General features: G+C 41.8%; 1 protein-coding gene across 1 annotated transcript in view; it reads right to left on the minus strand.

Annotated features, from left to right (window-relative positions):
• Positions 1-26017, minus strand: part of MTMR10 (myotubularin related protein 10) — a gene marked incomplete in the record, with an annotated part of 410677 nt that overhangs the window by 196366 nt on the left and 188294 nt on the right. The window contains 2 exon segments of the mRNA XM_053717557.1: positions 10243-10331; positions 12369-12456. Coding sequence (XP_053573532.1) covers positions 10243-10331; positions 12369-12456 — 177 coding nt within the window.

The raw sequence follows: 26017 nt of genomic DNA on the forward strand, positions 1-26017 counted from the left end.
GTCTCCACCTGAAGAGCCTCGAACCAAAAGGCAGCTGCAGTGGTTACAGGAACAATGCACGCTATAGGTTGGAGAAGAAAACCCTTATGAACAAAAATTTTCTTTAGGAGACCCTCTAATTTTGTATCCATAGGATCTTTGAAAGCACAACTGTCCTCAATAGGTATAGTTGTACGCTTAGCTAGAGTAGAAATAGCTCCCTCCACCTTAGGGACTGTCTGCCATGAGTCCCGCATGGTGTCGGATATGGGGAACATCTTCTTAAAAATAGTAGGGGGAGAGAATGGAATACCTGATCTATCCCACTCCTTAGTAACAATGTCCAAAATCCTCTTAGGGACCGGAAAAACATCAGTGTAGAAAGGAACCTCTGCCATTTTACACAATTTCTCTGGAACTACAATAGGGTCACAATCATCCAGAGTCGCTAAAACCTCCCTGAGCAATAAGCGGAGGTGTTCTAGCTTAAATTTAAAGGCCGTCATATCTGAATCTGTCTTATGGGAACATCTTTCCTGAATCAGAAATCTCTCCCTCAGAAAGCAAATCCCTCACCCCACCTCTGAACATTGTAAGGGTACATCGGATACGGCTACTAAAGCATCAGAAGGCTCAGCATTTGTTCTTAACCCAGAGCTACTGCGCTTCCCTTGCAACCCAGGCAGTTTAGATAAAACCTCTGTGAGGGTAGAATTCATAACTGTGGCCATATCTTGCAAGGTGAAAGACATGTTGAACTGGCTAGTAATGAGACAAGCAAGCTTGGAAAACACTTTATTCAGTGAAAAAACAACAATTTTAAAAAAACTGTACTGTGCCTTTAAGAGAAAAAAAGGCATACACAATCTGCAAAACTGCTTAAAAATACCTCAAACTTTTCGAAATTTTTACAGCAGATTCAATAAGCTTTAGTAAGATTGCATCAAAAAGTTCACCAGGACCCTCCGGTGTTGTAGCTTGCTGCTTGTCAAGAGAAAACAACTGCGCAACTGAGGCGCGAAATTAGGCCCCGCCCATCTCATTCAATGTTACTAAGGTCTCCAAAAAAACTCACCAAGCGTTTTTACCAGCCATGTGGGTTCTAAAACCCCAAAAAGCCAAGTGTACCCTCAATACAGTTGTCCCTCAAAAGTTTATTAACAGCACTCCCAGCACACACAACCGTTTGTTAATATCATTCAAACTGAGTGTCAACCAAAAGTTTAGCCCTTTATGCAAGCTTAGTAATGCCACTATAAGTCTAGGATTACTGCTTACCCTTACCCTCATTGGGATACTGTCAGCCTTTATGAAATATCACAGTCTCTCCAGAAAAAACAGAATTTATGTTTACCTGATAAATTACTTTCTCCAACGGTGTGTCCGGTCCACGGCGTCATCCTTACTTGTGGGATATTCTCTTCCCCAACAGGAAATGGCAAAGAGCCCAGCAAAGCTGGTCACATGATCCCTCCTAGGCTCCGCCTACCCCAGTCATTCGACCGACGTTAAGGAGGAATATTTGCATAGGAGAAACCATATGGTACCGTGGTGACTGTAGTTAAAGAAAATAATTAAAAAAAATTAAAATTAAAAAATGATTAAAAAAACCAGGGCGGGCCGTGGACCGGACACACCGTTGGAGAAAGTAATTTATCAGGTAAACATAAATTCTGTTTTCTCCAACATAGGTGTGTCCGGTCCACGGCGTCATCCTTACTTGTGGGAACCAATACCAAAGCTTTAGGACACGGATGAAGGGAGGGAGCAAATCAGGTCACCTAAATGGAAGGCACCACGGCTTGCAAAACCTTTCTCCCAAAAATAGCCTCAGAAGAAGCAAAAGTATCAAACTTGTAAAATTTGGTAAAAGTGTGCAGTGAAGACCAAGTCGCTGCCCTACATATCTGATCAACAGAAGCCTCGTTCTTGAAGGCCCATGTGGAAGCCACAGCCCTAGTGGAATGAGCCGTGATTCTTTCGGGAGGCTGCCGTCCGGCAGTCTCGTAAGCCAATCTGATGATGCTTTTAATCCAAAAAGAGAGAGAGGTAGAAGTTGCTTTTTGACCTCTCCTTTTACCGGAATAAACAACAAACAAGGAAGATGTTTGTCTAAAATCCTTTGTAGCATCTAAATAGAATTTTAGAGCGCGAACAACATCCAAATTGTGCAACAAACGTTCCTTCTTTGAAACTGGTTTCGGACACAGAGAAGGTACGATAATCTCCTGGTTAATGTTTTTGTTAGAAACAACTTTTGGAAGAAAACCAGGTTTAGTACGTAAAACCACCTTATCTGCATGGAACACCAGATAAGGAGGAGAACACTGCAGAGCAGATAATTCTGAAACTCTTCTAGCAGAAGAAATTGCAACTAAAAACAAAACTTTCCAAGATAATAACTTAATATCAACGGAATGTAAGGGTTCAAACGGAACCCCCTGAAGAACTGAAAGAACTAAGTTGAGACTCCAAGGAGGAGTCAAAGGTTTGTAAACAGGCTTAATTCTAACCAGAGCCTGAACAAAGGCTTGAACATCTGGCACAGCTGCCAGCTTTTTGTGAAGTAACACAGACAAGGCAGAAATCTGTCCCTTCAGGGAACTAGCAGATAATCCTTTTTCCAATCCTTCTTGAAGGAAGGATAGAATCTTAGGAATCTTAACCTTGTCCCAAGGGAATCCTTTAGATTCACACCAACAGATATATTTTTTCCAAATTTTGTGGTAAATCTTTCTAGTTACAGGCTTTCTGGCCTGAACAAGAGTATCGATAACAGAATCTGAGAACCCTCGCTTCGATAAGATCAAGCGTTCAATCTCCAAGCAGTCAGCTGGAGTGAAACCAGATTCGGATGTTCGAACGGACCCTGAACCAGAAGGTCTCGTCTCAAAGGTAGCTTCCAAGGTGGAGCCGATGACATATTCACCAGATCTGCATACCAAGTCCTGCGTGGCCACGCAGGAGCTATCAAGATCACCGACGCCCTCTCCTGATTGATCCTGGCTACCAGCCTGGGGATGAGAGGAAACGGCGGGAACACATAAGCTAGTTTGAAGGTCCAAGGTGCTACTAGTGCATCCACTAGAGCCGCCTTGGGATCCCTGGATCTGGACCCGTAGCAAGGAACTTTGAAGTTCTGACGAGAGGCCATCAGATCCATGTCTGGAATGCCCCACAGCTGAGTGACTTGGGCAAAGATTTCCGGATGGAGTTCCCACTCCCCCGGATGCAATGTCTGACGACTCAGAAAATCCGCTTCCCAATTTTCCACTCCTGGGATGTGGATAGCAGACAGGTGGCAGGAGTGAGACTCCGCCCATAGAATGATTTTGGTCACTTCTTCCATCGCTAGGGAACTCCTTGTTCCCCCCTGATGGTTGATGTACGCAACAGTTGTCATGTTGTCTGATTGAAACCGTATGAACTTGGCCCTCGCTAGCTGAGGCCAAGCCTTGAGAGCATTGAATATCGCTCTCAGTTCCAGAATATTTATCGGTAGAAGAGATTCTTCCCGAGACCAAAGACCCTGAGCTTTCAGGGATCCCCAGACCGCGCCCCAGCCCATCAGACTGGCGTCGGTCGTGACGATGACCCACTCCGGTCTGCGGAATGTCATCCCTTGTGACAGGTTGTCCAGGGACAGCCACCAACGGAGTGAGTCTCTGGTCCTCTGATTTACTTGTATCTTCGGAGACAAGTCTGTATAGTCCCCATTCCACTGACTGAGCATGCACAGTTGTAATGGTCTTAGATGAATGCGCGCAAAAGGAACTATGTCCATTGCCGCTACCATCAAACCGATCACTTCCATGCACTGCGCTATGGAAGGAAGAGGAACGGAATGAAGTATCCGACAAGAGTCTAGAAGTTTTGTTTTTCTGGCCTCTGTCAGAAAAATCCTCATTTCTAAGGAGTCTATTATTGTTCCCAAGAAGGGAACCCTTGTTGACGGAGATAGAGAACTCTTTTCCACGTTCACTTTCCATCCGTGAGATCTGAGAAAGGCCAGGACAATGTCCGTGAGAGCCTTTGCTTGAGGAAGGGACGACGCTTGAATCAGAATGTCGTCCAAGTAAGGTACTACAGCAATGCCCCTTGGTCTTAGCACAGCTAGAAGGGACCCTAGTACCTTTGTGAAAATCCTTGGAGCAGTGGCTAATCCGAAAGGAAGCGCCACGAACTGGTAATGCTTGTCCAGGAATGCGAACCTTAGGAACCGATGATGTTCCTTGTGGATAGGAATATGTAGATACGCATCCTTTAAATCCACTGTGGTCATGAATTGACCTTCCTGGATGGAAGGAAGAATAGTTCGAATGGTTTCTATCTTGAACGATGGAACCTTGAGAAACTTGTTTAAGATCTTGAGATCTAAGATTGGTCTGAACGTTCCCTCTTTTTTGGGAACTATGAACAGATTGGAGTAGAACCCCATCCCTTGTTCTCTTAATGGAACAGGATGAATCACTCCCATTTTTAACAGGTCTTCTACACAATGTAAGAATGCCTGTCTTTTTATGTGGTCTGAAGACAACTGAGACCTGTGGAACCTCCCCCTTGGGGGAAGCCCCTTGAATTCCAGAAGATAACCTTGGGAGACTATTTCTAGCTCCCAAGGATCCAGAACATCTCTTGCCCAAGCCTGAGCGAAGAGAGAGAGTCTGCCCCCCACCAGATCCGGTCCCGGATCGGGGGCCAACATTTCATGCTGTCTTGGTAGCAGTGGCAGGTTTCTTGGCCTGCTTTCCCTTGTTCCAGCCTTGCATTGGTCTCCAAGCTGGCTTGGCTTGAGAAGTATTACCCTCTTGCTTAGAGGACGTAGCACTTTGGGCTGGTCCATTTCTACGAAAGGGACGAAAATTAGGTTTATTTTTTGCCTTGAAAGGCCGATCCTGAGGAAGGGCGTGGCCCTTACCCCCAGTGATATCAGAGATAATCTCTTTCAAGTCAGGGCCAAACAGCGTTTTCCCCTTGAAAGGAATGTTAAGTAGCTTGTTCTTGGAAGACGCATCAGCTGACCAAGATTTCAACCAAAGCGCTCTGCGCGCCACAATAGCAAACCCAGAATTCTTAGCCGCTAACCTAGCCAATTGCAAAGTGGCGTCTAGGGTGAAAGAATTAGCCAATTTGAGAGCATTGATTCTGTCCATAATCTCCTCATAAGGAGGAGAATCACTATCGACCGTCTTTATCAGCTCATCGAACCAGAAACATGCGGCTGTAGCTACAGGGACAATGCATGAAATTGGTTGTAGAAGGTAACCCTGCTGAACAAACATCTTTTTAAGTAAACCTTCTAATTTTTTATCCATAGGATCTTTGAAAGCACAACTATCCTCTATGGGTATAGTGGTGCGTTTGTTTAAAGTGGAAACCGCTCCCTCGACCTTGGGGACTGTCTGCCATAAGTCCTTTCTGGGGTCGACCATAGGAAACAATTTTTTAAATATGGGGGGAGGGACGAAAGGAATACCGGGCCTTTCCCATTCTTTATTAACAATGTCCGCCACCCGCTTGGGTATAGGAAAAGCTTCTGGGAGCCCCGGGACCTCTAGGAACTTGTCCATTTTACATAGTTTCTCTGGGATGACCAACTTGTCACAATCATCCAGAGTGGATAATACCTCCTTAAGCAGAATGCGGAGATGTTCCAACTTAAATTTAAACGTAATCACATCAGGTTCAGCTTGTTGAGAAATGTTCCCTGAATCAGTAATTTCTCCCTCAGACAAAACCTCCCTGGCCCCATCAGACTGGGTTAGGGGCCCTTCAGAACCATTATTATCAGCGTCGTCATGCTCTTCAGTATCTAAAACAGAGCAGTCGCGCTTACGCTGATAAGTGTTCATTTTGGCTAAAATGTTTTTGACAGAATTATCCATTACAGCCGTTAATTGTTGCATAGTAAGGAGTATTGGCGCGCTAGATGTACTAGGGGCCTCCTGAGTGGGCAAGACTCGTGTAGACGAAGGAGGGAATGATGCAGTACCATGCTTACTCCCCTCACTTGAGGAATCATCTTGGGCATCATTGTCATTGTCACATAAATCACATTTATTTAAATGAATAGGAATTCTGGCTTCCCCACATTCAGAACACAGTCTATCTGGTAGTTCAGACATGTTAAACAGGCATAAACTTGATAACAAAGTACAAAAAACGTTTTAAAATAAAACCGTTACTGTCACTTTAAATTTTAAACTGAACACACTTTATTACTGCAATTGCGAAAAAACATGAAGGAATTTGTTCACCAAATTTTCACCACAGTGTCTTAAAGCCTTAAAAGTATTGCACACCAAATTTGGAAGCTTTAACCCTTAAAATAACGGAACCGGAGCCGTTTTTAACTTTAACCCCTTTACAGTCCCTGGTATCTGCCCCAACCAAGCCCAAAGGGGAATACGATACCAAATGACGCCTTCAGAAAGTCTTTTCTAAGTATCAGAGCTCCTCTCACATGCGACTGCATGTCATGCCTCTCAAAAACAAGTGCGCAACACTGGCGCGAAAATGAGGCTCTGCCTATGATTTGGGAAAGCCCCTAAAGAATAAGGTGTCTAAAACAGTGCCTGCCGATATTATTATATCAAAATACCCAGAATAAATGATTCCTCAAGGCTAAATATGTGTTAATAATGAATCGATTTAGCCCAGAAAAAGTCTACAGTCTTAATAAGCCCTTGTGAAGCCCTTATTTACGAACTTAATAAACATGGCTTACCGGATCCCATAGGGAAAATGACAGCTTCCAGCATTACATCGTCTTGTTAGAATGTGTCATACCTCAAGCAGCAAGAGACTGCTCACTGTTCCCCCAACTGAAGTTAATTGCTCTCAACAGTCCTGTGTGGAACAGCCATGGATTTTAGTGACGGTTGCTAAAATCATTTTCCTCATACAAACAGAAATCTTCATCTCTTTTCTGTTTCTGAGTAAATAGTACATACCAGCACTATTTCAAAATAACAAACTCTTGATTGAATAATAAAAACTACAGTTAAACACTAAAAAACTCTAAGCCATCTCCGTGGAGATGTTGCCTGTACAACGGCAAAGAGAATGACTGGGGTAGGCGGAGCCTAGGAGGGATCATGTGACCAGCTTTGCTGGGCTCTTTGCCATTTCCTGTTGGGGAAGAGAATATCCCACAAGTAAGGATGACGCCGTGGACCGGACACACCTATGTTGGAGAAAATGACTGAACATACCTCATTGCTGTATAGCATGAAACCGTTCCTCACACTGAAGTTTCCTGTACTCCTCAGCCTCTGTGGGAACAGCATTGGATCTTAGTTACAAATGCTAAGATCATCATCCTCTAGGCAGAAATCTTCATCCATCTCCTGCCTGAGAGTAAATAGTACACATTGGTACCATTTAAAAATAACAAACTCTTGCTTGAAGAAAATAAAAACTAACAGTTTATTACCTCTTTCACTTTAACCTTCCTGCTTAGAGCCGGCAAAGAGAATGACTGGGGGGTGGAGTTAAGGGGGGAGCTATATAGACAGCTCTGCTGTGGGTGCTCTCTTTGCCACTTCCTGTTAGGAAGGATAATATCCCACAAGTAAGGATGAAACCGTGGACTCGGTACATCTTGCAAAAGAAAAAAGCCTTTCGAATGTTTTAGCGTGTTTTAGTTACTGGCATAAAATGTACACAGGAACTGGATATGTACTACTGTACACATGTGATTTCCAGCAGTTTATTGAAAAAATACCCCAAGTATCAGCTCTATAATTACATACACACTACTGTTACTTTGCCAGTTATGCTAAATATGCAGAATTCCAATCATATTTCTAAGCAGTAAGGACAATAAGCAGAACAAAACCATAACATGGAAAGTATCCTAAATGTCTAAAGGATGAAACATACAAACGTTTGTACTAAACAAGCACTGATGCAGTAATTCATGGGGGCCCATGCTAACCTATAATCACATGCTCAATCAATATAATTCTTTACAGGTGATGCCAACTCAAACAGATACTATGGGAACAAGCAAACAAAAAGAAGATGACTAGATATGAGTTTCTCATTTGGAGACACTTAATTTATTAGCAAAAAGGAGACAGTTACTATAGAGAGAGGAAGATCACAGCAGAACAACAAACATTAATGCCATGGAACGTTACAGCAAGGACCTCAATACTCAACCCCTTTAAAAAAAAACATTCCCATTGCCTGGAAAATGATGTGAAGGTTAAATGTTTGGCACTTTGCTATGTGCCATCCACATACAGAATGACATTTCTGAGTGTATAGACTGGCCCGCAGCTTCACTGTACTTACGTCAGCAATGCTGCATCCAGGTGAATTCTTTCACCACCCCTTTTTGCTCGCTCTCTCCCTCTTCAGCTCTCTTTTGCTCGCTCTCTCCCCTCTCTTTTGCTCTCTCCCCTCTCTTTTGCTCGCTCTCTACCTCTCCAACTCTCTTTTGCTCGCTCTCTCCCCTCTCTTTTGCTCGCTCCCCTTTCTTTTGCTCTCTTCCCTCTCTTTTGCCCTCTCCCCCCCTGTCTTTTTTTTTTGTATTAGGGCACTCCCACTCCCTCCCTGCTGAGCCGCCCACCAGCCACACCTTCTGCCGACACCAGCAGAAGATTGTTACAGACGGTGACAAACACAGTGTCACCGTCTAACGATCAGGCATCTGGCCTCACATGGAGCCGGAGCACCGATCGTGCTCCGGCTCCATATGCGGCAGATGTCTGAAGCTCCACGAGCTCCAGTTCTCAGCTGTTATGTTACAGCTGAGAGTTGGAGCTCCTGAAGCTGTCTCTCGCTGAGGTGGCTGCGCGCGCATCCAACATTCCTTTGAGGATGCGTGCGCAACTGCCCACGGACGCGTGACAAACGCAATTATAGTTAGGATTTTGTGCATGATCCATCTGCATTTATCACAGTGTAATTTTCTAGTTATACATTATGTTGCCCACCATTTTTTTTATTTATTATTTTTATGCACTTGCCGCCCCCTCACTCAGGACCCTGGGGAGGAGGAGAGCATGCCAGGTCATACAAGGCTGCTGTACCAGCACATAAACAAAGTCGTCACATAAAAAGGAGGGACATGTTAGGCTATTTGGGTATGAGACACTCTAAACCCAGGCCACAATAATGGAGTCAAATGGTGGCTGCTTCCATTAGCACCTGACAGAACTGTCACTGAAGTCACATATAGATAGGATTAGAAGTAAGTAGTGGAAACTGTGGGTAAAAAAGGTAAAAAAAAACTGCCAGGGTGTGCAAAATAGTGGCTATATACTTTATAGATTACATTAAAATGAGTGTTTTTATGCCTAGCAAAACATGTTATCCAGTGTTTAAAGTGAATGTAAACTTTCATGAATCAGTGCCCGGGTTTTAAAAATACTATTAGAAACAGGGGCACTTTCATTCATGTAAGTTTACATTGCAGCTGTATTTTTTTTTTTTTTTTTTTTAATATCCTTACCTTTTTTGCAGCCAAGCCGGACCAGCGATTCCCCCGCCTGCAGCTTCTCTGTACTTACATCAGCAATGATGAAACCGGCTTCCTCCAATCACGACGTGGCGTCAGGAAATGTTTGCTCTGGGGTGCACGCCATGATTGGAGGAAGCCCGATTCATCATTGCTGACGGAAGTAGAGAGGAGCTGCGGGCGGAGGATCTCTGGTCCGACTTGGCTGCAGAAAAAGGTAAGAATATTAAAAAAAAATGCTGCAATGTAAACTTTCAGGAATGAAAGTGCCCCTGATTTTAATAGTATTTTTAAAAACCGGGCACTGATTCATGAAAGTTTACATTCACTTTAAGTAGGGGAAGGGCAAAGAAAAAATAAGAAGGACCAATCAAGCATTTACACCGTACAACATAATCTAACAAAAGTGAGCCTTGCATATGTTTTCATGTTTGTGTTCTTGGTTTAAAGGCCCAGGTTTGTATAATGTGGGTGAAATATCTCTTATGTTTGATTAATAAATCTTATAACATTGCTTAGCAAACAATAATTACAGGAATTTGTCACCCAGAAGGGACAAGTGAACAAAAGAGAGGACATTAAAATTCTTGGAAAGCTTATATACATCTCAGTATTACTTTATGTGCTTCTATGCCACATTTTTAGCCAAGATAGTCCAATTAATTTGCATAAACAGAGACTTTGTTATTGCTGAGGTACAATGCACGATACTGAATTATCACTGGATCAGGGTAAGAGATGCCAAGGTGCTGAACTTAGCATCTGCACTTTCATTTTTTAAATCCCTCTCTTACCTTTGGTCTATTTTCCGTTGCTGTAACAGATCTTTGATATTGGCCATTCTCACCAAAGCACTTCCGTTGGAGTGGTTCCAGCACCAAAGCTAATTCAAGCAATTGGAAGAAAAGAAAAAAATATTAAGACATATTTTCCTTTTATACCTGCATATACTTCCTGACATTTGTAAGGCTATAGAGCTTAAAGGGACATGAAACCCAAAAGTTTTCTTTCATGATTCAGATAGATCATACTATTATAAACAACTTGTCAAATTACTTCTGTTATCTGATTTGCTTCATTCTATCCTTTGTTGAAAAAGCAATAATGCACCACTGGGAGCTAGCCGAAAGCCAATGACAAGAGGCATATATATGCAGCCACCAATCAGTAGCTTCTGAACCTACCTAGGTATATTTTTCAACAAAGAAAACAAACCAAATTAGATAATAGAAATAAACTGGAGATTTATTTAAAAGGTATAGTAAACCCCAAAAAAATGTTTTCTGATTTAGATAGAACATACAATTTTAAACAACTTTCCAATTTATTTCTATTATCAAATTTGCTTCATTCTCTTGTTATTCATTGCTGAAGGAACAGCATTGCACTACTGGCAGCTAGCTGAACACATCTAGTTAGCCAATCACAAGAGACAAATGTGTGCAGGCACCAATTAGCAGCAACTCCCACTGGTGTACGATATGTGCATATTCATATGAAGCACATTTGAAAATAGAAGTGAATTTGAAAGTGTCTTAAAATGACATGCTGTATATGAATCAGGCAAGTTTAATTTGGACTTTCCTATCCCTTTAAAATTGCAAACTCAATCATGAAAGAATAGAAAATTGGGTTTCATGTGCTCTTAAAGTCATTAGGAAACACAGAATTAACTTTCATCATGGTTTTAATGGTACATCCCTCTAAACACCATGCATTTAACAGTGGGTACACTTCTCATTCTTTATTTTCACTGGAGAATGTGTGTATGAGATAACTACAGTATGTAATAAGATGCACAGTAGTCAGACTTGTGACCGGTCAAAATGTAAATGCACATAGATGAACTACATCTTTGAATAGAAACAGATTTGCAATATACATACATTGGCAAAAATTATTTTTTAGTAAAAGTTATCATTGGTTTAGCGTTACAATTTTCCTGTGCATGTTAAGCATAGCTGGATATTTTCAGTGCACCAGAATTTTAAATAATGCAGCTGCTCGGAGTGCCAATGGGCTTGTATCATGTCAACAATTAACACATTGAGTCATTACTAGATGATACAAGCCGCTAAAGTATTATACTTGTGTATGTGAATGAAAATTCCAGCTATTCCAGGGATAATATATTTCCATTTTTCTCTGAACCAGTTTAAAGTTGACCGTTAGCTGTGACTTAACTAAACAAATATACACGGTTTAGTTTAGGTACTACAAAGGGCAGGTAACCTACTAATTAAGAATTTGAACTAAAAATTGATTTTGCTTTAATGAAAGAGCATCATAATGTTCAAAATATTTATTTTTTCCCATGGAAAAAAAAAAAAAACTTACTTGCTTTACTTGTTCATAAGTATTTTGAAACCAGCAGGAAATGCATGTTTGAACATAATTATTTCCCAAATATAATTTTCTCACTGGCTGACAAGGCTAACTCCAATGCTTTATTACTAGACCACTACACACTGCCACAAGCAGAGAAAAAAACCTGTAAATGTTAACTTGCTATCAAATTATTTTTTAATGTAGCTTAAAGGGATATGAATACCAACATTTTCTTTCATAATTTAGATACAGCAGTTTTAAACAACTTTCTAGTTTACTTCTCTTATCAATTTTCTTTGTTCTCTTGATATCTTTTGCTGAAAAGCAGGGCGGTATGCTTAGGAGCATGTCCATTTCTGGAGCACTATATAGTAAGAGGGGCAATAGATTGAAGCACTATATCCTGCCATGCAGTGCTTGAGATGCCTACCTAGGTATCTCTTCAACACAGAATATCATAGGAACAAAATAAATTTGATAATAGAAGTAAAATTGGAAATGTTTTTAAAATGTCATGCTCGGTCTGAGTTACTTAAGAAAACTGTTGGGTTTCATGTACCTTTTAAGAACTTTCAAATCGTTGGATACTCACTGGCATGCGTCTTCCATAAAAAGAATGCGAATACTGCTTTAGATCCAGATCAGCCAAGGAGGAGGGAACAACAAAATATTCAGGGAGGCTATAGCAAGGAAAGGAAAATACAGTCATGAATACAGAGATTCTGGTGTTGTTTTACAGATTCTAAGCTTTATATAAAATCTACTAAAAAATAAATAAAAACTTTTAAAGAAGGAAAATAATGTGCATCATTAGCCAAACTACTTAGGCAACTTGTTTAAGAAAACAGAAATATTGTAGGACTGAGCACCACCCACAATGTAGAGCTCATGCTGAAGAACACAATCGGCTAGATTTATCAATCTGCGAACGGACAAGGTTAATGTTGTGCAAATTTGTTCCCCTTATTTACCATTTCACAAGCAAACTACCAATGGCGTGAGAGTAGGGATTGTCAATTACCCTGGTTGAATGAATCAGAGGCTTCATAAATATCAGTTGCAGGCTCAAATGAGAAATCCAGCAACTGATCGCTTTCAGCTAATGATAAATCTAGCTCAATGTTTAAATAATTCACTGCTGTGAACACTCCACATAAGTACTTATCTTAGTGAGGGCAGTTTTTCTTGCTGCTAAAGCAATAAGCCACGTCTTTTTGTTTCCCCTCATACTCATCTGTAGAATTTTATAGAGTAGACCATCAACTACTCTTAAAAGAACATAAAAGTTAAACAAGAAAATAATCAAATGTATTTCAGCATTTTATTACTGCACTATTGCTTGTGTTAACTATGTGTTTAATCACATGTATAGTTAGTCAGGTCCAGAGCTGCAATGTACTACTAGGACTTTAAATATACATGGGATTAAAACATAGTTAACACAAGCAATAGTGCAGTAATAAACTGCTTGAATACATTTGATTGTTTACTTGTTGCACTTTTAGAGTGGAGTGTTTGTAAGAATAGATGACTACTTTATCAAATGCTACAGATGGGTATGAGAAACATTAGGTAACAAAAAAGGTAAAAGTGGTGCATTGCTTTAGCGGCAAGAACATTTGTTATCTTAGTGAGTGCAGTTTAGACTATTTACAGCAGTAAATTATTCTTACAGTGTCATCATGAGTTCAATATTGAAGACATTATGATACAGTGGATCCCAGTCACAAAATATTTTTATTTTCTAAGATGTTACCAAACTTCAGTTTAACAATGCACACACTAAAAAGGGACATAAAAGAGCAAAAATAAAAAAATCAAATATATTAGAGCATTTTATTATTGTACTATTGCTTGCGTATTTATATTCGTTTAAAGTCAGCTCCACAACCACAATGTATAGCCACCAATCATCATCTAGTTCCCGGTAGTGCTTTGCTGTTTCTAACTCTACTTAGGTATGCTTTTCAACAAAGAATACCAAGAGAATGTAGTAAATGATAGAAGTATATATTAAAACTTAAATAATGCTTACCTGATAATCTTCTTTTCTTCTGACGGGAAGAGTCCACAGCTGCATTCATTACTTTTGGGAATTCAGAACCTGGCCACCAGGAGGAGGCAGACACCCCAGCCAAAGGCTTACATACCACCCACCCCCAGTCATTCTGCCAAGGGAACAAGGAACAGTAGGAGAAATATCAGGTGAATAAGGTGCCAGAAGAATAAAAACTAAAATACGGCCACCCCATAGAAAAAACATGGGCACAGAGTTGTGGACTCTTCCCATCAGAAGAAAAGAAAATTATAAGGTAAAGCATAATTTAAGTTTTTCTTCTTAAACGGGAAGAGTCCACAGCTGCATTCATTACTTTTGGGAAAACAATACCCAAGCTATAGAGGACACTGAATGCAAACAAAGGGCGGGTACAGAAGGCGGCCCCTTCGAAGGGCACCACAGCATGGAAATTACCCAACACCTGATAAAAAAAACTAACACTTAGACACAAGGGGTGAAAAACCTAATAGGACCAAGTAACTGCCCATCAATTAAACACCTGCAAGGCCGTCCTAGAGACTAATCAGAATCTCTAGAATCCATTGAGCGCAAAAAAAAAACCAGAGGAACTAAGTTCCGCGAGTTTTCTTATCGCACAGAATTAACCCCTGACCCGAAGGAAGAGACTTATACCTACCCTCGAAGGGGAAAACGGAGGACCCATAAGGTATCCAAAGGATCACCAACTATGGTAAAAAAAAAATCTCAAAACGAGTAAAGCAAACCTAAGGTTGCTAAAGACAACCAACCAACCAGGGAAGGACTCCCTAGAAGGACAAGGACCAGGGATCAACTGCACACCTATGAAAATGCGATCACTGGAAAGAACCAAGGTCTACCCTCGGCTCCCTGACACAACACCATACAACTTATGGAACTTCAAGGAAGCCACCGGCTCCTCACTTTACCATAGTTTATCAGACACAACCGCTAAAAGCAGACGACATAGGAAGAAACCCATATGGAGCTGAAGAAAGTCGGAGCCCGTAGACAAGGATAGAAACTAACTAAATATCCTATCAGATAAAAAGGTTATTTTGTGAAAACACACAGCCACTTCTGAGCTCCAGCCACAAGGCTGACCCTGAGATATCACGGGAGGTCAACCCACAGAGAATGTCGAAAATATCGGCAACTTTCTCCTTAGAAGAACATCCAACCAGCAGCATATGAAATCAATGGAGGGATGAAACACTGTGAACCCCCCATCTAAAGCAAGAGACCAGATTAGAAAGCTGCCACTTCAGATCTCAAACTCCAAGCCTTCAGCTACTAGGCAGGGTAGAGATCCCTTAGGCTACCTAGACCTGCATCAACTGGAAGTTCACGGTCAAGACTAAGCAGAGCAGTCAGATCCCCGACCCCCACTCTGAAGAAACGGACCCAGTCTAAAAGGATTGGCACCATCCAAAAACAAAGAATATACATATCTTCAGACCACACCTCAGAAGAAAAGGGAGAGGCCTAAAAGGGAACTCTGACCATAATTTAAATCACGCTTGCTACCACAAGCCATGATGGAAATACTACGTGCTCGGGTTCCAGAACCCCTACACATCTCCCTCCTAAGAGGGACCACTCCAAAACCAGGGAGATAGACACTAAACCACTGCGTCCCAGTACCAGGATCCAGCCCCAGGACCTCTTGCACGCAAGAAGGACAGAATCCCTCAGAAACCAGAAGAGAAGGACCTCGGGCCTCAATGGAAAACTGCATACAGAAAACTCCCTGAAGGAGGACAAACGCAAAGGAACTGCTTCCATAGCCATAGGCATGGAGAAAAAAATGAGAGAACGGTGAAACCAAGTTATAAGAGACCATTCAGTCATACCAACAGCTCAGTGGAACAGACAACCATGAGCCCACATCAAGGTGCAATAACTGCCCCTGACGACCACTGACAGATCCCACCGGAAGACCGCAAGCTAACCTTCAGGTAGATATCCGAAGGGACAAGCAGATGTCTTTAAACCTAAAGGTTTGAAACTGAACCGGCCAGTACTGATCTAGGTCCGGACTCCTAACTCTGACAAGAGACATGGTCAAAAACTAGACCCCCAGAACTCGAGACCGGCTGAAGTTCCAACCCCCTGAGGAACTGGCAAGTTACCTCATACGGAGAAGAGCACATTGGGCAGTGCATCCCACATCCCAATGTCCCTGGACATTGGACGCTTGAAATAGGTTGAGACCAGAGAGCCTAGAAATACATCATAACAGCCTATGAAGAGGGCAACCAGCAGCCGGGGGAGTGTCCAAAACCAGGACCCTCTGCTTGTAAACCCAAAAGGCTAGATCTCTTAGAGAGGCAAAGGGGAACATCCCCCCGCTAAGGTCACGGGATTACACGGAACAGGCTCCATTTGTAGGATGAAATGCTGATGAAGTCAGGGTATTTTACCAACTGAGCTACCTCTCCGGCCTACAAGCCCTTAGGATAAGAAGTGATATCACCAAGACCCCTAAAGGATAAGCCTCCTGGACAATCCTGTACCTCACAGGAAAAATGGTGGGAGCCTCAAAACTCCTGGCAGACCAGTCAACAAGTAGATGCAGGGGGGGGAAAAAAACAGGGAGTAACACCAACTCCTGTGCTCCCTAGAGAGTGTGCAACATACTAAAAAGAGAATGATAAGGAAGACACAGAAGACCCAACCACCCAGGAAGGGCAGCAAGTAGCCCCAGCAACCTATGATAGGTACCGACTAGGCCACAAAGAAACAGACATCCAGAAGATACCAAGAGTGAAAACGAAAATCATCATCCATTTGGTACCCCCGACGCCCAGCGGTCATCCAAACCTCCAAACCAATGGGGAAATAGAGGAACTTCGGTTCCCAGGCCAAAGGGCCTTCCATGAGGAGCCTCAGTAGGCTCCGAGTCCGGAAACCTCCTTGACAGTAGGAACAGGAGGAGGACCGATGTAGTCCCTCCGATGTCTAGTAATTTAACAAGAACAAACAAACTCTTACCAAAGTGAACAACCCAGCACCCGACAATGTAACCAGCACACCGGCACCACGTAGGTGACAGGAACCATAAGGAAAAGCCGATAGCGCTCGACCAGTAGCCACCTGGTACGAGAACACTCCAAAACCGTCCAAGAAAAATCGAAGCCCCCGAAGGGATCGATAAACTATAAACATAATTGTCATTATATAGTACTGCGCAGCTTCCAAGAAAGTGCTCAGCGACCATAAAATCACAAGTATCAGTTCCAGAGAAGAAACGTTCCAAACTGAAAATCATAACAGACATGAGCTTCATAAAACAAAATAAACACATCCTAACCGGATCAAAGAAAATTAAGGCAGCACCCGAGGGTGAACGCCCAAGGAGAATGGGCGCGCTAATAGGACCAGCCAATCAGAGGCCCTATTCTCCTAAGCTCGGAACTGGAACAGATACTTAAAAGAAAATTAAAATGGAGACGTCAAGGAGATTGGCTTCATCCTCATAGGTCTAACCCAGTTTGACATCCGGCATGGAAGACCGAGAATCTCTCGGCCCAGTAGGACCAGAATCCTCCAGCACCACCAAAACATGCCTTAGTAGTACACAAAGACGTGCCAGTTTATAACGGAAAGGAAAATGTTCCCCCACCGGATTGATGGATGACCCCGGCCCCAAGGGAGGGGCCCCAGAAGCCTCAAAGGCCAACGTTTCCCCAGAAGATCGAACTGACTCAGGCGATCTCACGCTTGACGAACCCTGGTTAACAGAATACGGACAGTATCTTAAAAATTTCTTCTTTTGGGAGATATAAATGCGCCAGTGCTATAGATATGGCCATGCAGAACCGTACCATAACCTCTGTAGGAAACAGGCCGCCTTCCGGAGAAGGCATCACGGCCATAGGGACACTTGCTTGCGTAGCAAAAGAAGGTTCTGGGGCACGGGACACGGAATCCTCAGGGGCGGATGGCTCAACACACTCTACATTCCCTTATTCGGGGGAAGAGAGTACTCTAGAACGGCAATCGGAACAGAACTGATGGGCATGGTAACCCGGGCCATTTCATACTCCTCACAAGACGCATACTCCGAGTCGGAAATGTCCGTCTCTAAAAAATCAGAATCCTCCATAACTTGGAGATTGCAAATATGGATTAAAGCTAACGGCACCTTACACCCACAATGGCTGGGGCCCTTGCCACCTCCTGTGAACCAGACAACCAACAAACAGACTCTCTCCGTCGCCACTCGGTCAGGGTACAGAAATGGAATTACAACGTGACCACACAAGGTGCGCCGTGTAAGCCTGCAAAAAAAAAAAAGGCACGCCAGTCCAAAAGGACTGTGTAGTCTGATAAGGCCATTATGTTCCAAATAGCCATGAGCCCAAGCATCACTACACATTAGCAGACATATCCTATAATAAACATGATTAAAGTCCCCCTTGTTCAATAACCCCCCACAGGAGATATTAACCCTTGATTCAATTTTAAGATAAAGGAGTCCCACTGGGACCCTGACTTCTTTCGTTAACATTACAATCAAATATGGAAATAAAATTAAACGACCTTACCGGAATCCACGCCGTGGAACAGACACGGCTCTTCAAGAGTGACAGATAGTAGCAGCGCTTCTGACATGGACTTGGGTGAAGAAAGGCAGGCAGCGAAACTCATCAATGCTGATTGCCAAGGAGATGTTAACATGAGTCGGTATGATTTCGCAGAGACGACACTCCCTGCATCTCCGAACTCTAACTTTAATCTATGCCCTCACTGAGAGGCTGACAGGATAACTTAAAACTCCAGTCCCATATCGAAGAGTACTACCCTCCATAAGAAACTATCTTTAAATCTTCTGACACTTCTCTACCAACCACCTGTGACGAAAGGCAAAGAATGACTGGGGGATGAGGGAAGTGGAGGAGTTATTTAAGCCTTTAGCTGGGGTGTCTTTGCCTACTCCTGGTGGCCAGGTTCTGAATTCCCAAAAGTAATGAATGCAGCTGTGGACTCTTCCCGTTTAAGAAGAAAAACACAATTTATGCTTACGTGATAAATTTATTTCTCTTGTGGTGTATCCAGTCCACGGATCATCCATTACTTGTGGTATATTCTCATTCCCAACAGGAAGTTGCAAGAGGACAACCACAGCAGAGCTGTTATATAGCTCCTCCCCTAACTGCCATATCCAGTCATTCGACCGAAAACACGCAGAGAAAGGAGAAACCATAGGGTGCAGTGGTGACTGTAGTTTAAATGAAAAAATTACCTGCCTTAAAATGACAGGGCGGGCCGTGGACTGGATACACCACAAGAGAAATAAATTTATCAGGTAAGCATAAATTGTGTTTTCTCTTGTAAGGTGTATCCAGTCCACGGATCATCCATTACTTGTGGGATACCAATACCAAAGCTAAAGTACACGGATGAAGGGAGGGACAAGGCAGGTACCACTGCCTGTAAAACCTTTTCTCCCAAAAATAGCCTCCGATGAAGCAAAAGTATCAAATTTGTAGAATTTTGAAAAAGTATGAAGCGAAGACCAAGTCGCCGCCTTGCAAATCTGTTCAACAGAAGCCTCATTTTTAAAGGCCCAAGTGGAAGCCACAGCTCTAGTAGAATGAGCTATAATCCTTTCAGGAGGCTGCTGGCCAGCAGTCTCATAGGCTAAGCGGATTATGCTTCTTAGCCAAAAAGAAAGAGAGGTTGCCGAAGCCTTTTGACCTCTCCTCTGTCCAGAGTAAACAACAAACAAAGCAGATGTTTGACGAAAATCTTTAGTAGCTTGTAAGTACAACTTTAAAGCACGAACCACGTCCAGATTGTGTAATAGACGTTCCTTCTTTGAAGAAGGATTAGGACACAAGGATGGAACAACAATCTCTTGATTGATATTCTTGTTAGATACCACCTTAGGTAAAAACCCAGGTTTGGTACGCAGGACTACCTTATCCTTATGGAAGATCAGATAAAGAGAATCACATTGTAAAGCAGATAACTCGGAGACTTTACGAGCCAAGGAAATAGCTACCAAAAAAAACTTTCCAAGATAAAAGTTTGATATCTATGGAATGAAGAGGTTCAAACGAAACTCCTTGAAGAACCTTAAGAACCAAATTTAAGCTCCATGGGGGAGCAACAGGTTTAAACACAGGCTTGATTCTAACCAAAGCCTGACAAAATGCCTGAACGTCTGGAACATCTGCCAGACGCTTGTACAAAAGAATAGACCGCGCAGAAATCTGTCCTTTTAAGGAACTAGCTGACAATCCTTTTTCCAAACCATCTTGGAGAAAAGATAATATCCTGGGAATCCTGACCTTACTCCATGAGTAACCCTTGGATTCACACCAATAAAGAAATTTACGCCATATCTTATGGTAAATTTTCCTGGTGACAGGCTTTCGTGCCTGTATTTAAGGTATCAAGCGTTCAATCTCCAGGCAGTCCGTCTCAGAGAAATTAGATTTGGATGGCTGAAAGGACCCTGAAGTAGAAGGTCCTGTCTCAGAGGCAGAGTCCATGGTGGAAAGGATGACATGTCCAACAGATCTGCATACGAGGTCCTGCGTGGCCACGCAGGCGCATTCAAAATCACTGATGCTCTCTCCTGCTTGACCTTGGCAATCAGTCGAGGGAGCAGAGGAAACGGTGGAAACACATAAGCCAGGTTGAAAGACCAGGGCGCTGCTAGAGCATCTATCAGCGTCGCCTTGGGATCCCTGGACCTGGATCCGTAACAAGGAAGCTTGGCGTTCTGTCGAGACGCCATGAGATCCAGTTCTGGTTTGCCCCAACGATGAATCAATTGTGCAAACACCTCCGGATGGAGTTCCCACTCTCCCGGATGAAAAGTCTGACGACTTAGAAAATCCACCTCCCAGTTCTCTACACCTGGGATATGGATAGCTGATAGGTGGCAAGAGTGAGTATCTGCCCAGCGAATTATCTTTGAGACTTCTAACATCGCTAGGGAACTTCTTGTTTCCCCTTGATGGTTGATGTAAGCCACAGTCGTGATGTTGTCCGACTGAAATCTGATGTACCTCAGAGTTGCTAACTGAGGCCAAGCCTGAAGAGCATTGAATATCACTCTCAGTTCCAGAATATTTATTGGAAAGAGTGTCTCCTCCTGAGTCCACGATCCCTGAGCCTTCAGGGAGTTCCAGACTGCACCCCAACCTAGAAGGCTGGCATCTGTTGTTACAATTGTCCAATCTGGCCTGCGAAAGGCCATACCTTTGGACAGATGGACCCGAGATAGCCACCAGAGAAGAGAATACCTGGTCTCTTGATCCAGATTTAGTAGAAGGGACAAATCTGTGTAATCCCCGTTCCACTGACTGAGCATGCATAGTTGCAGCGGTCTGAGATGTAGGCGTGCAAACGGCACTATGTCCATTGCCGCTACCATTAAGCCGATTACTTCCATGCACTGAGCCACCGAAGGGCGCGGAATGGAATGAAGAACACGCCAGGAATTTAGAAGCTTTGATAACCTGGACTCCGTCAGGTAAATTTTCATTTCTACAGAATCTATCAGAGTCCCTAGGAAGGAAACTCTTGTGAGTGGGGATAGAGAACTCTTTTCCTCGTTCACTTTCCACCCATGCAATCTCAGAAATGCCAGTACTACGTCCGTATGAGACTTAGCAATTTGGAAGTTTGACGCCTGTATCAGGATGTCGTCTAAATAAGGGGCCACTGCTATGCCCCGCGGCCTTAGGACCGCCAGAAGCGACCCCAGAACCTTCGTAAAGATTCTTGGGGCTGTAGCTAATCCAAAGGGAAGAGCTACAAACTGGTAATGCCCGTCTAGAAAGGCAAACCTGAGAAACCGATGATGATCTTTGCAACTTCCTGTTGGGAATGAGAATATCCCACAAGTAATGGATGATCCGTGGACTGGATACACCTTACAAGAGAAACAATTTATAATTACCTGATAAATTTCTTTCATGGTGAAGTCCCTGATCCATTACTCTTGGGAATTACCTTCCATGCCACTAGGAGGAGTCAAAGATTACCAAACCCCAAGAGCTCTAAATAACCCCCTTCGATCACTATGGTAGTTCGTTTGATGTATGTCCAAGCAGAAAAGGTAGGAAAATAAACAAAAAGCAAAAAATACTTTGATGTGGAACGACTGCCAACACTGTAGCCTTAATAAACTCTTATGCCAGGAGCGATTTGAGCTGGACCTTCCTGTAATGAGCAAACAGGAGGAGCAATAATACCTTTTGAAGCAAGCGCAGCCTCAAAACATACCTCAGCCTGTTTACAATAAACACACTTAATATTGGTAGAAAGGTGTTCAGAAACTTTAGCTTCCAAAGGAGGATTAGGGACAGATTCAGAAGATTCCATAGTAAAAAAACACAGAAATAACCTCAATAAACAAATGAGCTCCAAGGGAATGAGTATAAAATAACCTCTCCTAGAAACACTGCTATATCTGAAGGCTCCCAAGCAAATGCCAATATAAAAGTAATAAAAATGTGGCAAAATTAGAGCATTAACGCACCCATGAGCACATGTGCGACCAGGAAAAACAAAGGTACTTTCAATTTAAAAAAAATCAGATGTGGATGTTTTAAAGTTTTAAATAATATCACCCAGGAGCATTAAACCAAAAGAGAGCCCCTTCTAAATGGGGTGTAATTAATCTGATCCAAGGCTATATATAAATGGTATACATAAAAATACCAGGTATAGGTTTTAAATGAGTTTTACATTTTTAAATAAACAATAGTCACTTAAATAAAACAGTCTCCTACTATACTTGATTACAGGAAAAACCTGTCTTTTACTGAAAGCATATCAGCAGAGGACACACTATAGGAGTTAACTGTAGACCCAATAGGAGGAGGCAAAAAGTAAAGTCCCTGCGACGTACTTGGGAGGATAGTGACTTGAATTTTAATGGGAAAGGGAGAAAGAGGTAAGAGAACCTCAAAGAAAGCAGGTGGTTTAAACTAGCACTCATTCCTGTCTAACATAATTAAAAATTAACCTTTAATTAGTATAGTTAATACCGGCCTAAATACCACAGTGTACCAAACAATTAAAACTAAGTCACAAATGTCCCCCTGTTTCCTGGCCGATAGCAGCTCCCTCGGCTTCAGGTGACAGGGACAATGGACTGATAAATTTAAAAGCAACAATCACCAACATGCAAATAAATGCACAAAAATATTAGCAGCAAACTAGTTTCGGCTGTGCTATCAGCCTTTCTCAATGCTATGGACAAACCGAGGCCCGGGTGCCACCCCTTTAAATAGCACTGACCTCAACCTTTCAACCAATCATTGTTTCATATGAGGATACTCCTACTTTTGGTCCAACCCCTGTTTATTACGATATTGTGACATGCACAGGCAGTAGCCCAACATATATTCATATGTGAAAATAGTTGTAAATGCAATCCAATATACCACATGTATTTCAATCCAATTTGCGCTTCCCATGTTATGTGTAACCGGTCGTTATGTTTAGGATACGTAATTGTGCGTTTGTTTACATGTGGTTTCGATCGCTTATGATGCTTTAAACATATGCAACTTGTAAAATGTGCAACTTGTCCCCTCCGTGCAATACGATTAGGACAAGGGCATTATTTTCTCTTGTTTTTCAATGCTCTATGTGATCCTATGACTAAGAACAGCATGTAAGAGAATTATTTTCATTGGACCCTACAGACACACCCTTATCTGGCGTCGTCCAATCAGATAGACGTTTTTCTGTGTAAAGACAACGTAATATCACATTGCAATGTTACTATGTAATGCAGTAAATAAATCATTTTCTGTCTTTAACCGTTGTGTTATAAAACATTAAGGATATCGATGCTAGTTTATACCCCTTTGCAAGTAAGACTTATGTTTCGGGTGAAAATGATTTATCCCAGTGTAACTCGTGGTTAGGGATTTTCATTGATTTGATTTCCACTTGCGCCTTGGGTGACCGACATTCAGAGTACTGTGTTTGTTATACATATACAAAGTAAATTGCCATCAAATTCTTAATTCTCCATAAATAATGCTGATCTCTATGTTGTTCGACTGCCTCATGTAAGATTTAGCATCACAGTTGTGAGAGGTATCTCAGATATAGATACATAAATATATATATATATGTATATGAAACTTCTAATATTAAATATGACAGAACGTATAGAGTGTACAGTATTTCTAGCACCACATAGCCTTTAATAACATCGTACTTTCTTAGTGTGAAAACACATATTAGTATCATGGAGTATTAGGCTAAAGTTACTATACGTTTTTCTGATGATCATTCTCTATAATTAAAACAGAGTATGTAGATTGCATATTAAAATTATTAGAATATGGGGAGAATAGGTTAAAGGTATAAGAAGTGCTATGGGCGGCCATTAGACACCATCATATTTGTTACTTATTACACAAACCTTGTATGATATTGTATGATTAATGAATACCTATTTTCTGAGGATCTTACTAACTCTCTCATTTAAAATCCCTGTTTCTGAATAAATTCACGTTATGCTTGTGGATAGTATTGATATTAAAGAGGAGGTTGTTAGTCAGAACTTTATTAGGTATGATTCAGTAACCATAATACATAAGTAATGGTTTATTGTGATAAAGGAATATGGTGATCTAGTAAAATATAAAATAAAATAAAATAAAATTGATGGATGGATAATACCTGTCTCATGAATTATTATCAAAATTCGGTCAACACGGTTTTTAAAGAAATACCCAATAGTTGTTGGCCTCGTTCATTCCATTGGCTATAATTGAATTAAGTCTGAAAATCCAACCTGTTTCTTTTTGAAGTAGGGTATTTTCACAGTTACCCCCTCTAATTCCAGGTTTGATTTGTTCCAGACCCCAACATTTAAACAAGGCAGTTTTGGCTGAGTGACATTGTAGAAAATGTTTAGCCACACTCATTTTTTTGCCCTTTTCTGAATCTCTCTGTGCATTGCGAATGTTACTAAGATGTTCTGTCATTCTAATGTTTAACTTACGGGTAGTCATACCTGTGTAAATTATGTCACATGAGCATGATAGGCAATAGATAACGTTCTCGCTCTGACAATTGATATGGCTTTTAATTCTCCAAGTTTTACAAAATCTATCTACTATGGTTTCTTTTTTCACCATGTACTGGCAGATATTACAATGCCCACAAGGTACTGATCCTTGATGAATAGGTTTCTTGTGTCTGTTTCTATTAAAGTGACTATTTGTGAGATGGTCATTCAGGTTATTTGCACGTCTAAAAGTAAAAGATGGATTAGTTGGTAATACCATATTTAATTTCTCATCACTTTTTAGAATGTGCCAGTGTTTTTTGATAATGTTAGATACTTCATCACTTTGGCTGTTATAGGTAGATATAAACCTTATTGTATTCGTGTCAGGTGATGTGGTCTTTTTCGGTCTAAGCAGGTCTGACCTATCTTTTGATAGTGCTTTATGATAGGCCCTTGCTAATGACTTTTTAGTATACCCCCGTTCCAAAAGTCTTTTTCTTAGTTCACCTGCTGCTTGTTTGAAAGCATTGATGCTAGAACTGTTCCTTCTAAGTCTTAGATATTCACCATATGGGAGGCTACGAATGGTAGAAGGGTGATGATGGCTACTGGCATGTAGTATGTTGTTAGTCGCAGTGGGTTTTCTGTAAGATTCTGTTTCTAGTTTGTTGTTTTGTTTCACAATAGTCAAATCTAGAAATTCAACCTTTTCCATACTAGTGTTGTATGTCAGATATAAGCCAAAAGGGTTAGTGTTTAAACATTCTATGAATTTTTGTAAAGTCTCAGTTGTGCCTTCCCAAATGATAAAGATGTCATCTATGTACCTGGACCAGTGGGAGATGTAGCGGGTATATTTGTTCACGAATTTTAATGGGAAAGAAAAAATAATGCACACCCTATACTCCTTAAACTTCCCTCTTGACAAACACTGCACTCCGAGGAGAAAGGGGCCTGAGTCTGAGAACCCTGGTCAACAAAGAAATTATCTGCACATCACCAATCTTCACTTTCCTCCAGCAGAGATAAGACTAACTACCATAGAGATGGGAGGGGTTATGTAGAGCTCTTGGGGTTTGAGAATATTTGCTTCCTCCTAGTGGCAGGGAAGGTAATTCCCAGGATTAATGGACCATGGACTCTTACCACCTTTATGAAACAAAAGTGCCTTAAAATTGCATGCTCTATGTGAATAAAAAAC

The sequence above is a fragment of the Bombina bombina genome, chromosome 6, assembly GCF_027579735.1.
Source record: "Bombina bombina isolate aBomBom1 chromosome 6, aBomBom1.pri, whole genome shotgun sequence".
Lineage (NCBI taxonomy): Eukaryota > Metazoa > Chordata > Amphibia > Anura > Bombinatoridae > Bombina > Bombina bombina.